Raw genomic sequence first — 16,571 nt, 5'->3', positions numbered from 1 at the left:
GACAGCCAGCAGAGGATCACCAGGGTGGCATGACTTTGAGTACACCTGTTTGGGGGTTGTGAGGGGACCATATCATGTGTGCTTAGCAATCTCTAGAAATTGTCAGAATTTTGTGGCTTGGTCAACACCATCAGTAAAACTATATCACGTATTAGCAAAAACGTATCCTAAAGATAAACCCATTGGTTTTGGTACTTATTGTTAATTGAATTTTCCCAGAAATGGCAGCAGAAAGATTGTTCATGTTCATGAATTTACATTAAATTAAACATCTGTTCCTCTTAAGCTAAACTCCAGTAAAGTTATGGCGGCTCATAAATTAGACGGGGGAGGAAAATGCTTCTTGCTCTTTGCACGGCTTAGCAGTTTCAAAATAGACCTCAGAATGCCACATCGCAACTGAGGCCCATGTAACACAAGCATGTTGAGCTGTGATGTTGGTGCCAGACGATTAAGCTGAGTTTTTGCTTTGGTGGTGAAGATGGCAGCTTTGTCTTCAGCAGTGACATTACTTCTCAGGCCAGCTGGGGATAGTGTGGGAACCAGGGAGGCAGATGCTTGGGTGGGGGTCGGGGCAGAGCCTGCCCGTGAGCAAACCCAGCAGCAGCCAAGAGACTGTGGGCACACCCCTGAGGGTCCTCTGAGCCCAGGGGGCTGGGCCACCTGGCCTGGTCAGGAAGGACTGGAGTCCAGAGGTTGTGGCTCAAGGGCATGGCAGGCTGCTGTGTGGCTTCTGAAGGGACAGCCTGTGTGCAGCTCAGGAAGGGAGCTGCCCTCCCCCAGGTGGTGGCATCTCAGAGCATGACCCACCAGCCCCCACTGGGTACTTTCTTCCTTCCCATCCCCCTGCTCTTTAGCTCACACCCATCCCCAAGTGAGATGACTCCTACTAATGGCAGAAGAGTTCTTCATGATATCTAGTATTCTCTGTCCTGAAGTCCCCTCTCCCATAAATTTAGGGGTTTGCCAGGGACTCTTGAAGTGCAAGGCTGCCTCAGAAAGGGAAGGGCCAGCACCCCGGAGGCCATGGGGGGTTGTCTTCATAGGGACCTCAGGATCCCCCTAGCCCCGACTACCCCCAGTTCTACCCACATGTAAAGTTCTCCTGGAGCTCGGCGGGTCCCCGGGGTCAGCTTTGTGTTCAGTTACTGATTAGAACCCTCGTGTGGCACCGAACCTTCCCTGAAGCTGTGCCACAACTGAATTCACCCTCAGGCCTCCCCACCTGTGCACTGTTCCAAGCAGAAGCCCCTTGCCTGGCCTTTTCCCAGGGCTGTCCAAGGCTGTCCTGACCAACAATGGCAGAACCAGAGGACAGACCCTCTCATCCTCCTCCCGTCCAGTGGCAGGTCCTAAAGAGCTGTGTGTTCCCTAGAGGGGCTCGAAGGAGACACTCCCATGTGACCCCGTGTCCAGCAGGGTGACAGCCTCTCTGTGGCCCCCCACCTCCTTGCCACCATGACTCCCAGGCTTGTTGTGCTAGACTCTTTGGAGCTACTGCTGCAGGTTTTGGGGTGCCCCCACTAGTGAGGTAGGATCCATGCCCCTGGCAGTGAGCATGACACAAACCACACACTAGGGCTGCCTCACACACTCATGTGTCAAGCCCCCTGCAGCCAGGAGCTGATATGATGGATGGCATGGCCCCCCAGCTGCTCCAGAGTTCCAGACCTCAGTCACTATGCCTCGGGGTGGCTGGGATTTTCCTCCTCCTCAGGACAGGGCTGTAGCAACTATCCACCAAGATTACACTTTCATCCAGTCAGCAGACATTTAATGAGCACTTTCTGCATGCAGATGCGTGGGCCAGGTGCTGGCATCACACCTACAACAAGGCATGGCCCTGGCTTCAAGGGGCTCCCATGTAATGGGGCAGCCCGATGCCAACAGTGTATGAATAACAGAGTGAAGGCTGGGGAAAGGACCACGACAGACAAGAACAGGGCAGTGCACAGGGACGTCCTTAGATGGGGGTGGCTTGGCGAGGGAGGCAAGCAGAGATGGTCTCTCCATTCTCCCTACTACCTCTATTCCTAATGCCAGGACTCTCCAGCCCGCTCTCTCTCCTGCCTCCACGTCCCCCCAGTATCCAGGCCCTGGGTCTGCCCAGGGCCTTCACCACATGGCCCGTCTCCTCTCCATTAGAATCTGAGCTCTCTGCTACTTGGCTGCCTCTCCCCCTCCTTGCCTATGCTGTGCCACATCCCTTTCCCCGACTCTGGAGCCACCAGCCCCTCCCACATCTGTGCCCAGAAGCTTTGCCTGCCACAGCAAAGACCGTTCCTTTGAGGCCAACCTGGCAGGGGCGCATGTGGCTGATGGAATATTCAGTGTCTCCCTCGCTTCCCTTTGTTCTGCAGGAGAAAGCATGCCTTTGATAGACGTTCAATTCCAGAGGCTGCTACCTGCGTCCTATCTCTCTTTGCTCAAAAAATTAAATGCGGACGTGCCTGTGCTCCTGCTGTAATAATCTCCCTCAGAGTGGAGGCAGTGTGGCTGGAATGGGAGAACATTAGAATCTTCAAAGAGGGACAATTATTGAGGGAACTAGATTAATGAGGTGTCATAACAACTTAGCCAGATCCGCAGCTGACCTTTCTCGTGGAGAACGGGCTTGATAAATGTAGTTCATTACCAAGTTCTGACATGAAAATAGGATCACACTCTGGGCTCCTCAGCAAGCGGATCAATATTTTATCTGCCAAAACAGGCCCAGTCTGTGAGCAGAAGAAGCCCCCACACACACGTGCCAGCAGGAAGCCCGAGGCCAGTGACGGGGCCTGGCCAAGCGGGCCCACTGTTGCTGCATGGGGGACACCCCAGCCAGCGGAGGATGGCTGGGTCCTTCAAAGGGTCTGTTGGGGACTCTCATCACTGCCAGGCTGTAGGACATGAGCCTCCCTCCCTGAGAGGCCCCAGAGCAGAAACGTTCATGGGGACGGGTAGGCAGGAGGAAGTCTTCACCAACTTAGTGGCTACCTGTGCTAGGCGCTGGGCATCAGTAAAGGGGACAGAGATAAATGCACCACACCCTGTGGCTCATATAGGGCATTTCATGCAGAGAGGCCCTCGGGCCTGGCAATCATGCAGACCCTGCGAGGTCTATTATGTTTCCTTTTACGTCCGGACCCTGTAAGGTGTTCATTGTCCCCATTCTACGGTAGGAAATGGGGCAAGAAAGGCAGGAGTGGCTGCCTTTCCTGGGGTTTCACAGCCACTCAAAGGCAGAGCCTGTGATCTCCTTTGCTCTGCTGACTCCTTGTCCAGTGCTCCAACCAGCCTTGCAGGGACTGTCAGCAGAGGACTTGGTGTCAGGTGTCACAGCCGATGGTGAAGCCTGTCTCTGCCTGAGGACCCGAGGAAAGGTTGTTACAGGGTGGCCCAGTCACCCTGGCTTCTTGATGAGAGGATCTGCCCTGGAGCCACAGGACTCAGCCACGTTCACAGGCACTGAACACTCTCCCACCGCGTGTGCGACTACCCAGTCTGGTCCCACAGTGGGATGTGCACGGCGCTGACAACACCCCATCCAGGTTCCTGTAGTCAGGCCACTCTCCATCATCGTGGTCAGCCCCCACGTGGGCACTGGGGAAGAGTGTTGTGGTTCCCAAGCCTCTGCTGTACTCCCCTCCAGGGACTGTCCCCTCCAAAGGGGCAGGGTCTCTCCCTGGGACCAGGCCCACCCCAAACATGCAGAGCACAGAGAATTATGAAGCCAAAGGGCTAGTTTAGATCAGGCAAAATTTCAGCTGTGGCCAAGATGCAATGAAGAGTAGGCCGGGCAGAGATGTGGGTAAAGAACACTGAGGGGAGCAGTAAACACCGCCTCCATGCAGCACATTCGTGTGGCCAGGGCTACTGAGATTGTTTCTCCCTCCACACCCCAACCTCCTCAAGTCCCCAGTCGGCTTGCCAGGTAGATGTGCGGAAATGACCTGCATAATAATGAGAAGCACCCAACCTTTGGGTATCGAAGCTCTTGCCTGTATTTATTAAGGGGAGAGGGAGATCTGAAAACAGAGGCTATGGGCCAGGCCTCAGGACCCATGCATCACATGAGGCCAGCCAGGGCTCTGCTAGCTTGGCTCCTGGCTCAGGGTCGCCTATGCTGAGGGCTAGGCTTCACCCCCAGCCTGGCCAGCCTCTGGAAAAGAGATCATGGGTAATTTACTTTCTTTCTTTATATTTATCTGCACTTTCCAAGTGTTTTGTTGTTGTTTTGATGCGTGTGTTCCTTTTATAATAAGACAGAGGTTTCAAACTGGCAGCAGAGCGAGACCCTTTAGCTGAAGGCCAGCTCTGCAAGGACTCACAGGTGCCCACACCCCACCTCAGGGAGCCGTTACGTCTGACCCCACCGTGTGATCAGGAGGTTGTGAATGAAAAAGTAAAGCCGGGACTTGGTGAACTAGCACTTTCACGTGCTTCTCTCAGAAGCTGTGCATCCTAGAGACCAAAAGGGAGGGCTTGTGAGAGGGCAGTCCTTGCTGGAGATGAAGCCTCAAAAGTCTTGAAAGAGGCTGAATTGTGGAAGCTGAAGTGGCATCTCCACGGGCACAGAAACGCCACCGTCACGTGCCCTTCCTCTGAGGCTCACGCCCCCGTAGAGCTACACAGATATTAGAGGAGCCGGGAACCTTGAGGCAATGATTTATTTATTCCAGGTTGAGACTCATGTAAAGCACAACTGCTCCTGGGATAAAGAAGGATTGCATATCACCTTCTAGGAGCAGAGGGTTTGTCTTAGGACCTCCATGCCCAGCAGCAGCCAGGCACAGTGAGGGCCTCAGTAAAGGAAGGGACAGAGCAAGTTTGGCAAAGTGCGATCTGCTGGGCCTGGCACCCTGCCCCAGCTCCATGCTTCCCTCTAGCCTCATCCAAGCCCTGCTCCCTGCCCTACTCCGGCCCAGCCATACCCGCCTCCTTGGGACTCTGGACACACTGTGCTGCTGGATCCTATACCTGCGACCCCTGTGACCCAGAAATCCCTTCCCCCAGCCTCCTGTGCCCACAGATCCCTCATCCTGTGGGGCTCATCCATAGCGAGACTTCCTTTACCTTGGCCTCATTAGCTCTCCTTCCATGGGCACCCTTGATGCCCAAGACAGAAAGCTCCATTGTATACTCAAAGTACCGCCCAACATAGAGCACAGAATTTGTGAGTAAATGCTGGTAAAAAGATGGAAAAGTCATGGGTGGTATGAGCCTAGCAGGAGGCCAGACCAGGGATTCAGGGAGCTGACCCTGGACACTGAGGCACCTACCTCTTCTGCTGAGTTTATTTCTAGGCATGTATATACCTTCTTGACCAGCAGGCATGGGCTGGGCATTGCCAGGGTGGAGAAGCCTCCATGAACTCACAGTGAACTGTAGGGGTGTGATGGGAGAGGTGAGCCAGGGGAGGTTGTTGCAGCCCACCCGACAGGACCTGCGTAGCTGGTTTTCCTGGCCACCAGAGTGGGAGGTGCTGTCTAGCTGCATGAGGACTCCTGGCCTGCGGCAGCAGGCAGCTCAGAGATCTGTGCCCCACCGAGATTGGGAGGATGAGACAGCTCTGCCCATCCTACCTGGCCCAGCCTGCTCCAACCTTCAGGTGTATTCTTTTCCTTTTGGGGGGGGGGGGAGTGGGGGGAGCCTAATGGTATGCTAGCGTTTCTGAGCCGAGCCTCCTATCAACCCCACATCCATCTGCTGTGAACACCAGCTTCCCAGTGTCAGGGCACAAATGCCTGTCCCCTGGAAAGCCTGACAGGCCTTCTATTCCAGGCCCCTGCAGATCCCCCACACATTTCCACCGCCACCTCCACCGAAGCATCTCTCTGCCCTCATACACTGCATCCAGCTTCTGCCACTTGCCGGGACTGGTTTTATCCTCTGAGGAGCTAGGCACCAAGATCTGGGCAAACCTCTTCCACTTAATTCCCCAGACTGGCCTTTGTCCAGCTCAGGAAGCCTAGGACAGACCCTGGGCAGGAGTGTGTGGCTGTGGGACACGGCCGTGATGCTCATGTGCAGACTTGAGAATCAGGTTTACCAGTTGGAGGCCCTACGAGCTCCCAGGAATGGATATGCTACCAGGCCAAAGAGGGGTGGGAGAGCTATTCTTGTCAGACCACGGAAACTCCTAGAGAGCAAATAGATTTGATTATATTGAACACAGCAATTGATTTTTTTCTAAATAAACATGCAGGATGAAATGGTAACAGACATCTGTTTCTGACAAGAATCAATTGACCCCAAATTGGAAGAAAGAAAATCTAGAAACACAAACAAGCACAAGAGAAAGTGGTCAGACCATCCAGGCTTGTCCAGTGAGGAAGGGAGAGAGACAGACGGACTTCCCAGCAGCCCTGTCCCCACCAAGCAGCTCCCTGTTTATTGCTCTTCAGCTACTCTGGTTCCAATAATGACAAACGGGAGAGTAGCTATCGTTTTATGAGCCCTTACTCAGCGCTAGGCCAGTGCCATGCCTTTTATCGTGTGCATGTCTTATTAACCCTCCTCACAGCCCTGTGTGGGAGGCTCTGCTCTCCCCCACTTCACAGATGAAATCACTGACACACCCTGTGCAAGGTACACACTCAGGCAGCCGCAGAACCAGGACTCAAACCCGGCAGACCACAGAGCCGGGGCTCTCCAGCCCTGAGCTGACACAGCCTGCCCTAAGCTGGCCTTGAAATTAAGGCGAAAAGACCTAGACCTCAGACACTCCCTTGCTAGCAGCACTCTGGCTTGAACCTGGAATGGATGAGGAAGACCCCACACCTGTGCTCCAGGATTCGGCAAAGCCAGGAGGAGGGGTACATCCTTCATCCTCATCCCAGGAGGAGGGGAAGTGGGGCAGCAGGGAGTGCTCCCCTGCTCTGCTCACAGCCCCGTGGGTGGGGAACATCTCCATGGCCCGTTACCAGCAAAGTTAAACTATATCATGTCACAGTGTATCACAGGCCTCATTTGCCAAAATACTGTGTGGTTCTGATGCTGTGGACCAAGCACAGCCGTGATGAAAGACCTGAGAGCAATGGGCTGTGTGCTTTGGGCTTACTTTCTTAAAAGCTGCCTTTTGTTTCTTGGTTGTGGGCTTGTGTGTACATGTTCGTCTTGAAGTAATCCAGCTCTGGGAGTGTTTCTAATTATCTTAAGCAAGGCTTATTAGTCCTGTTAACTGCAACTCCCTGATCTATGAGGCCACGGATTCCAAAGGAGCCTTTAAGGTAGGATTAAGGCAAAAATGAGCCACTGCAAACTGGAATTGGAAATGGCAACCCACTCCAGTACTCTTGCCTTGAAAATCCCATGGACGGAGGAGCTTGGTGCAGGCTACTATCCACAGGGTCACGAAGAGTCGGGCCCGACTGAGCGACTTCACTTTCCTAAAGCTGCTGTGGGGCTGCACTGTGAAATCCCCCAAATGAAGACTCCCATTTTGTCTGACCATCAGTCTGTGTCTGGCTGTAGAAGGTGCTCAATCAACATGTGCAGGGTGAACGACAGGCTCCTTCCAGCGTTTACATCATGTGTCGCTTGTATCCGGTGCTCAGTAAGTATCTGTGGCGTGGACTGGTGGCCAGTCGGATGGAGAGGTCTCATGTACTCAGGCTGCACCTTGCACTACGTCTAGCAGATGCCTAGTAACTGCCGATGGGTGGTGGGGTGGAGGGAGGTCTTCTCAAGACCAGGGGAGGAGTCTGACTCGAGTAACCCCATCTTCTCTTCCAGGTGACCCGTGCACCATGGCCGACTACGCCCGCCTGAAGAAGGTCCTTCTGGCACTGCAGAGCCACTTGCAGCCACTCCATGAAGGGGACAGCAGACAAGACCCCGCCTCCCAGAAGCGCCTCCTGGTGGAATCTCTGTTCAAGGACTTCGATGCAGATGGAGACGGCCACCTCAGCAGCTCTGAGCTGGCCCAGGTAGGTACAGCACTGGGTGAAATCACATTACGGGGGCATCCAATTTTCCATTCAGGGTGTGTAGAAAGAGAACCAGCAGACCCATGTGGGAAGAGTCGTTTGTCACTATCTCTGAAATGGGACGCTGAGGGGGCCTTGCTCCTGCAAGAGAAAGCATCTCCCAGGAGTCAGAGAGCTTGTGTTGAACACTTGGAAATATCTGACAAACAAAATGATGTCCGTGTCTCTTTCCCACCAGCCACCTTCAGCCAATATTTACCAACAAGCTCCGAGCTAGCTGGCAAAACACACTGTACACAGGCTGAGCTCTGAGGCTTTCATTAGGAAACAAATCTTTTCTTCCTGAATCCTTTACTGTCCTCAGCAGGAAGGTTCAAAGAAAGCAGATTTGGTTTTCCCCAAGAGCTTTGGGAGCTGCAACATGCTGTCCCCACGTCCTCTCCCCCTTGGACCTCACCAGTGGTGGTACGTGGGTAGCAGCAGCCCACACTCCAGTCTGTGGCTCGCAGGCATCCCTGTGGCCACCCCTAAGCACTGCTCTCTCCTTTGAGAGAACACTCGGATGGAACCTATGGTTTGCCTCCCTCCCAAACACAGCACGTGTGGCCCTTTACCCAGGTACCAGGTGGTACAAGGGCCATAAGCATCTGCAGCAAAAAGCAACAAGGAAGGAGCAACCCAGGGCAGCAGGCACACCAGCTGCAGGACAGGCCTGTTGGGTGCTGGTGGTGGAAAGGCAGGCTGGATGGGCCCAGGGGTCTGCATTCCTGCTCCTGCTCTGCTGGTTTGGGTCTGAGAGCCTGGGGTCCCAGAGCCACACCAGGTGCAAAGACATGGACGGAGGCTAGGTCAGCAACCCGCAGCTCTGCCCCCGAGACCACAGAGTGCCCCGCCCCGGGCTTGGCACTAAGGGAGGCCCTTTACCTGCAATGTGCCCCACACAGGCATATCCCTCACTCTTCAATAGAGTAGCTACGAACACAGACTTCACAGTCAAACTGCCTGAATTCAGGTCCAACTCCAGCATTTACGGGGACCTAGCGGGTCTAGGCAGACAACTGCCTGGCTCTGTGCCCCTTTTCTTGTCTCTGACTGTCACAGGGTCGTCAGGAAACTTAGATGAGCAAAGAGGTGTGCAGTTCTCAGCCTGGTGCCCAGCAGGCGGTACGCTCTCGGTAGGCGACAGCCGCTAGCATCCGTTTGTCACCATCACCTCTATTGTTGTTATTTCCTCCTTAAACCTTTCAGCCGCCTTTTGCTGTGTGGTAGGTGCTGCTGTTATCCCCACTTACCAGGTATTTTTAGATGAGGAAGCGGAGGCGCCAAGAAATCAAATGGTTTGCCTGCGGCGCACTCATTGCCTAGGATGTGGTGAGCTGAGATGCAGCCAGCGTGCCAGGTGTGCGTGGACCAGCTCTCCTCACACTCCACGGGGCTCCCTGGGAGGACAGCTCCCAGCACCAGCTCCACCTGATCCTCTCGAGGTCTGTGGGGACAGCAAGTGCCCAAAAACTCTGAGTAGAGCAGTTATCCAGACATTTCCCCATGCAGGGCCCCCTTCTCAAGTCCACCCAGTTCAGAGCTGGCTTCCAGGGAGTGGGTGGGGAACCACGGATCCTAAGGCACTTGCAGACCCTGCTCTGCTCACTTATACCTGGCATCACGGGCAAGTCCATCCATGGCCCACACTCCGGGAAGCCTCCCAGACACACACCAGCCTTCATGTCACTATTTCATCAACCTTCAGCCCCCAGCTATGGCTAAGACCCCATGGGCCAGGACCAGAGACCCACCAATGACCCACGCTGCTCCGGGATGAGCCCAGGTCCTGCTGGTCATGGTTACCTGAGAGAAGAGTCATCTAGCAGTTCGATTCCCCACAGTACAGGCTGTATGGGGAGCCCAGAGGGTAGGCATCAGGCATCTGTGGGATCTTGGTGCCCCAGGCCCACGTGGATCCAGGTAGTTGCCAGGTAAACAGAACATTCCTGGGAGCATGGCTCTAACCTGGCAGAGACATGCCCTGAGGCACCTGCAGCCATTAACAAGTGTGGTAATTGGACTATGATTTCCTCTTTAAAATTTAATGTGTTTAAAGTCCATTTCATAAATCTGCCAAGCAGGGCCCAGCTAAAGTGGGCCTTTCCTTGACACTGAATCAGAGGCATTGGGGAAAACTTGTAGGTCCTATGAAAAGTTAATCAATTTCCAGCACAGAAATAGACAAAGGGAAATTTCCATCTTTGGAAGATTGATTTCGGGCGTTATGGTTGATCTCCCTTTTATCGAACACTCTTATTTGCTGGGTGAAGGGTCATTTTTTTTAACATTATCACATTAAATTGCCTTTAATATACCAGGCCCAGCTGAGACTGTTAAATAAAGAGAGAATGCCTCTGTTCCCCTCTTCCCCCCAAAATAAAATCATTTTCTTTCTTCTGAGATTTCCTTCTGAGCATTTTCTTTGCAAGACTCTAGTTTCAGACCCACACACAAATGGTCCTACTAGGGAGGCCCCCCACCCTGCAGCCCAGACCACATCCAGGGAGGAGTTCACAAGGGCCCACCCATGGTCCCCTCAACAGAATCCCAAGGGTAGTGTTTTGTGTTCCTGGCAGGACAAGGCGGGCAGAGCAGGGGCTCAGGCCTAGGTCAATAGAACAGCAGCTTCCTCTCCCCGGGAGTAGTACTGTGGCTAGGATGTGCTGACCTGAGATTGGTGGGGGTTGGAGGGGGTGGGGAGAGGTACACTGATGGAGCAGTGACCTTCCAGCTCTACACAGTTGGGAGCCACTGAGTATGGCACCATTAATTGGGCTTATTTGATCAGGCCCCTGTCTCTTCCCTGTTTCCCCATCTATAACACAAAGGAGTAGACCAGATGACCACATGGATCTTTCTCACTTCAGATATGTGGGGTTTGTTTGCCCTGGCAGGGAAAAGACAGACCTGAAAGCTAATACTGACTCAGCCCAATCACCGTGTGACCTTGAGAAAGTCCCTTTCCCCTCTGAGCCTCAGTTTTCTCATCTCTAAAAGGAGAAGGTCAGACAAGACAACACCAAAGAGATTTGGATGCTCCCCATGGCCTACGTCACTGGAGTCCATAGGCACACACAGACACATCTGCCCAAATGGTGACTGCAGCCCCACTTGGCCTGACAGTGCCCACAGCTCTGAACTCACTCCTGACTCGAGCCTTCTCCCTTTCTCACCCACAGCACATGCTGAAGGAGCAGGACCTGGAAGAGGACTTCCTGGGCTGCTCGCCAGGTGACCTCCTCCGATTTGATGACTACAACAAAGACGGCCTCCTGACCCTTCATGAGTTCTACACAGCCTTCCGTAAGTCAGGCCCCCGCCGGGGCTCACAGTCAGCAAAAAGACATGTCCTCACCAGAATGGTGTCAGGGTCTGGAGTCTGTCTTTGGTTGTTTTCCAAGGTTGGCTGTTTTTATAGGTGAAAGTAGTTGAATTTGTTTTGCAACAAGCCTGAGATTTAAGGAAAGAGTAAGGGGCGGGCAGAGATGGGGAATGGGATACTTGCTCTGTTCCTTTTGGATGAAGGTTATTCTCGCTGTTGATATCATTTGAGGAACCCAGGACTGTGTTTAAGCATGATTAAGAAGGCACTGCCTCACATGGCTAGGGGATTCTGTGACTGCACTTGGACAGAGCAGATGTTAGGGTTCTCCCAAGGAAGTGGCCCAGCCCCATCAGAGAACTCTGCCTGGGGCCAGATCCTGCAGGAGGGTGCTGGAGGCTTGGCCAGGTAGACAAAGGAGTAGTCATAATGCAGGATAATGAAGAATGAGGGTCCAGGTTGATGAGAGGTGGTGGAGTGGTGGGAAAGAAGAGAAATGGGGCTACTCTGCCTGAAAAAGGAGGAGGTGCTCAGAATGGACCCTCTGTGGGGCCACTGGTGCATATGGTGAGCAGGCACAGTGTCTGAGGGACCCAGGTCTTCTCCCTGAGGTGCTCTTCCAAGAGATGACCTCATGTCAACCATAGCTAGAGCTGGGACAGGGCTTCCAAGAGATGTGAGATGCAAGAAGCTCCAGACACGTCCAGACAAGTTCACTAGGAGATGGACAGCAGTGTGGGACCCTAACTCGAGACAAGAGGGGACATTCTTGGCCCCAAAGAAGTGAAGCTCCTTTTTGTCAGACAGCATGCGGAGCAGGCTGTGCTTAAAGCAGGTAACGTGTGTACCCTGTATGAAGCACCTTTGAATATGACCTGCAAGCTCGCAGCTCCTGTGGGCCCTGCAATTGAGGAAGCAGGGGTGAGACCCCCAGGGTCCCCGAGTACTCTGAGCCACAGGTCCTGGCATCCTGGGTCCCATTCTCAACCTGGAGGTATGTTTTCCAGGAAGGTGTTTCTGCTTCATATCAGCATCTCTGTGTGCTGTTCATTCACCAGGCCTGAGGGGGCATCCTCATGATTTGTTGACAAGAAAGGCTCTTGTGGCAGAAGAGGTACCCATGTGACCTGAAAGGAGAGAAACGAGCGTGATTCTTCCCGGTGGGAAGTGTCCATGAGCTTGTTGCAGGCTGCGCCTTTCCAGTCCACGGCGTCCCTGTTACCAAGGACCAAAGTCCAACCCCCAGTTCCCAGGCTCTGCTTGATACATGATGACTGTGTTGCTCCCCAGCCTCCTCCTTCATGCCCACAGTTTAAACTCTACAAGTGGTGGTTCATAATAAGGTGTGAATGGCTGGTAGATTCAATCTGCCTGGGAGGTGTTTGCTTTGTGGATTGAGGAGCTTATTCCATGAAATGAATCTCTAAATTTTAGAATGTATGACAGTATCAGCAACTCTGGAGACCTAGCTCATGCAATGATTGTTATATTTTCAGGACTTTTGCAAAGGCAAACAGCTACATAGATGGGAGATTTAAATCAGCCCTAGTAGGACTGTTTACAATACAGAAGTTGATATATACAACACAAATGCGACACACGGGGTGGGGGCTCTTTTTCCCTCTGGAAAGCCCATTGTGAGGCACTGACCTGCACATGCTGGACAAGACCCTCCCTCCCCACCTGTCCTCACCACCTCCCGGAATCTCCTCTCCATCCGCCTTCTTCAAACAGAGCCCCCTTGATGATGCTAATCCCACGGGAAGTGAACAAGAAAGGAGTAGATGTCAGGCCAACGACAGGATGAGCAGGTGGAGCTTCCCTCCTCATCAGATTGAACAGCAGCACGCTTTCCAGGGTCAGTTCTGAGACATTCCCAGCATGCTTTGTGCACTCAGCACTCCCCCTCCCCCCATCTATAGAAGGAACTATAAAGAAAAAGATCACTGCGTTTTCAAAGCTGGGGGCCAAGGCTGGACTTCAAGGATTTGGGGATACACCAGAGCCACACACGAGTGTCCCACAATGGCATCACTAGGCAGAAAATGACACTGCTTGGGTATCGTCCTGGTACCAGTTGTCACAGAAGCCTCTGATCTATGTTCCCTTCCTGGGAACTGGTCTGCGACCAAGAAGGGGCTATTGGCTCTCCTTTCAAGGAAATGGCAGCATCCCTGTTGGCCCTGATGAAAGAGAGGCCGCCCTGGCCTCCCTAGTGAAGGTTGTTAAGAGCAGGAGCTGCCCGTAGAAAAGGAGGAACGTCCTCACTTCACTTCTGGTCGTATGTCCCATGTAGAGCAATGTGCTGTCTGTTTCCCTTGTTTCTGGATTATTATTTGAAAAGCCTTATAATCATCATTATATTAGAGTCTGCTGTCGCCTTGGACTTGTTTTGAACTGGGCAGCCAAACCATTCATCACAGCCCAACCCAAACAATAGACATGCAATAAAACGTAAACTCAGCCATTAAGGAAGCCACAAAATGAGTTAACCCTGCTTTCAAAGCCCAGCACAGTCACTCGGAGCACTCAGAGACTCAGAGTCACTCAGGATCAGTGGTCTTTCAAAGTCACAGGAACTCTAAACTCCTCTCGCTCTGGGAATGAATTTATGGTCCAGTGGATATTAAATAGGAAATTGAAATGAGACACACAGGTACAACTGATTACCCAGAAATCAGTGGGCATTAAAGACATCTCTCTAAAACGCAAAAAGGAATATCTCAGACATTTCAGCAACAATATTTTGGATTTGATTTTCAAAACTGAAGCTAACTGGCTGGCAAAGGTTGAGACTTTAAAGTTGCATTTTCTAGTCTCTGTTTTGCCAGGATCCTTGGGTTTCAGGCAGGCTATGTAGGGTTACTAGCACAGATTCAACCACTTTATTAAAGGATGGGATTTGGGGGGCTTTTCCCTGGTGAAGTGAGTCATATTAATATTTACAAGGGTTTTTTTGCGGGGGGAACAGTGTGCAGTCTCCTAAGTCATATTTTCTCATGCAGCTGACATAGCCTAGGCTGCGCTGGTGTTTGCCACTGTCTGCAGCTGGCTGAGGGCAATGCCAGCAATCCCAGGGCTGGTAGCTGCCATGCTCAGTTGAGTGGCTCGTGGGGGGGCTGCACCTTCCTCCTGGCTCTGCAGAACAGGTGACCCCCACCTACCTGAGTAGGGCAGAGGACAGGTCCCTTAGCCATGGAAGCCACAAAAGCTGCCAATCACTCATCTCTGTACAAGGATGGCAGTGAAATGTGAGGCTGACCTCCCTCTCTGCCTCTATTTGTCACCTAAGCATTCTCCTCAGGTTGCTTTTGGTTTTCCAAATCATAGACTGACCTTGGAACTAACGGTCCAGTGCCCTCTCAGCATGTCCCCCAAGCCTTCCTCCTCACTCCTCCTCCTGACCCCCAACCCCCAACAAGCCAAAGAACCTCCCACCCCTGATGTGAGGCAGAGACCCAGGCGCCAGGGTTACTGGTGAGCGAGATGCGTGCCCGCCTGTCTGTTCATCTCAATGAATTAAAAAGTTGCTTGCTTAAAAATCTTTTCAATAATGCATGTTTTTGCACTTTTCTGAATGCTTGGGTTGGGATTGTGGGGAAAAAACATATTGCTTAAATGAGGATTTTTCTCTCACTTTAAATTCATTACAAGTTCCTTCTGCTTTTTTAGAAAGATACTTGTCCTTTTAATTAATCCTATGAGAGCAATGTGCTGCATGTAAAGAACAGGCTCACCATAGGATCAAGGTCTTCCTACATTACTGTCCGAGGGTCACAGATGCACAGTGTACAGGAGGAGGACCTGAGTCAGGGGGACCAACTGTGTGGGAGGCAGATGCCCTCCCTCAGCGCCAGGCCAGCAGAAAGGAAAACAGTGATTTAATCTGATTATTGTGGTACTTCTGTATCCAGGGCAACTCTGTAAACCAGAGGAGGTGGTCACTGGGCAAATTCACAGCTGTTTTTTCTGCCATTGTTGCTGCATTATGAAAGGGTACTGTGGGTTCATCTGGCACGTGGTTATCCTCTGAAACAAATAATGCCCGCACAGGGCAGATGCCTTGCCAGACCCGTTATCATAGCCCTCACCACCACCCCATGAGAGTAAAACAACAGCAACTATCCCTCCCCCAAATCTATCCAGCCCCTTATCCATGTAGGGTGAGTTCAGACAGGAAGTTCAGCCAGTAAAATCCCACTTTATACTCCTCCATTCCTTTCCTCCGTTTGGGATATTGAATAGCAAAATTTCAGATGGCATCAGTTCAGTTAGTTCAGTCACTCAGTTATGTCCAACTTTTTGCCACCCCATGGACTACAGCATGCCAGACTTCCCTGTCCATCACCAACTCCCGGAGCTTGCTCAAATTCATGTCCATCAAGTCAGTGATGTCATCCAACCATCTCATCCTCTGTTGTCCCCATCTCCTCCTGCCTTCAATCTTTCCCAGCATCAGGGTCTTTTCCAATGAGTCAGTTCTTCACTAGCCAAAATTAGAGTTTCAGCTTCAGCATCAGTCCTTCCAGTGAATATTCAGGACTGGTTTCCTTTAGGATGGACTGGTTTGATCTCCTTACAGATGGCACAGAGTCCATCAAAAGTTTTCTCTGAATCTATTTGGCTCTTGAGTTTGGAGAGCAAGAGTTACCTGTGTACAGTTACCTGTGTCAGTGTTGGCAGAGGCTACAACCATTGGTGGGGTGACTCCCCTAATCCCAAAGGGAGGAACTGGTTGCCTCATGCAGGACTTGCAAATCAAGTGGTAAAAACACTGATTCCCTGACCTTGGTCCCTCATTTGCTCAAGGGCATAAAAGAGCTAAACTGGAGCTGCCACTGGAAACTGGTATCAGAAAGTGCTGTCAGTCTCAGCACTCCCTGCCAAGGGCTTTCTCCTCGCCTCCAGCAGGGACGGGGCCTCCAAGAAGGCTTCTGTGTGAGTTTGCTATGTGCCCCTGAAGCCAAAGTCAACGGGCCAGCCATCTGGGTGCTTTTTTGCTTGTTAATAGTGCTTTAGTTAGTAATGGGCTCTTACCACTCAAGTCATATAAAAACGATTGTTGTTGTTCAGTCAGTAAGTTGTGACTCTTTGCGACCGCATGGACTGCAGCACGCCAGGCTTCTCTGTCCTCCACTATCTCCCAGAGTTTGCTCAGATTCATGTCAACTGAGTTGGGGATGATATCTAACCATCTCATCCTCTGCCTCCCATTTTCCCCTGGACAGGTCTTCACCAGAGGTTAAGCTGAGCTTCAAGTTCCTTACCTGTAAAATGGGTATAATAACCACCAC

The 16,571-nt window shown here is 52.1% G+C and overlaps 1 protein-coding gene across 1 annotated transcript in view; it reads left to right on the top strand.

Annotated features, from left to right (window-relative positions):
* The window catches only part of FSTL4 (follistatin like 4), a 537,703-nt gene that overhangs the window by 393,796 nt on the left and 127,336 nt on the right, over positions 1-16,571 (top strand). The window contains exons 5-6 of the mRNA XM_055553669.1: positions 7,720-7,913; positions 11,135-11,258. Coding sequence (XP_055409644.1) covers positions 7,720-7,913; positions 11,135-11,258 — 318 coding nt within the window. The remainder of the gene's footprint in view (positions 1-7,719; positions 7,914-11,134; positions 11,259-16,571) is intronic.

Source organism: Bubalus kerabau, chromosome 1 (genome assembly GCF_029407905.1).
Source record: "Bubalus kerabau isolate K-KA32 ecotype Philippines breed swamp buffalo chromosome 1, PCC_UOA_SB_1v2, whole genome shotgun sequence".
In the NCBI taxonomy this organism is placed as follows: domain Eukaryota; kingdom Metazoa; phylum Chordata; class Mammalia; order Artiodactyla; family Bovidae; genus Bubalus; species Bubalus kerabau.
This window is presented reverse-complemented; position numbering and strand designations above follow the sequence as displayed.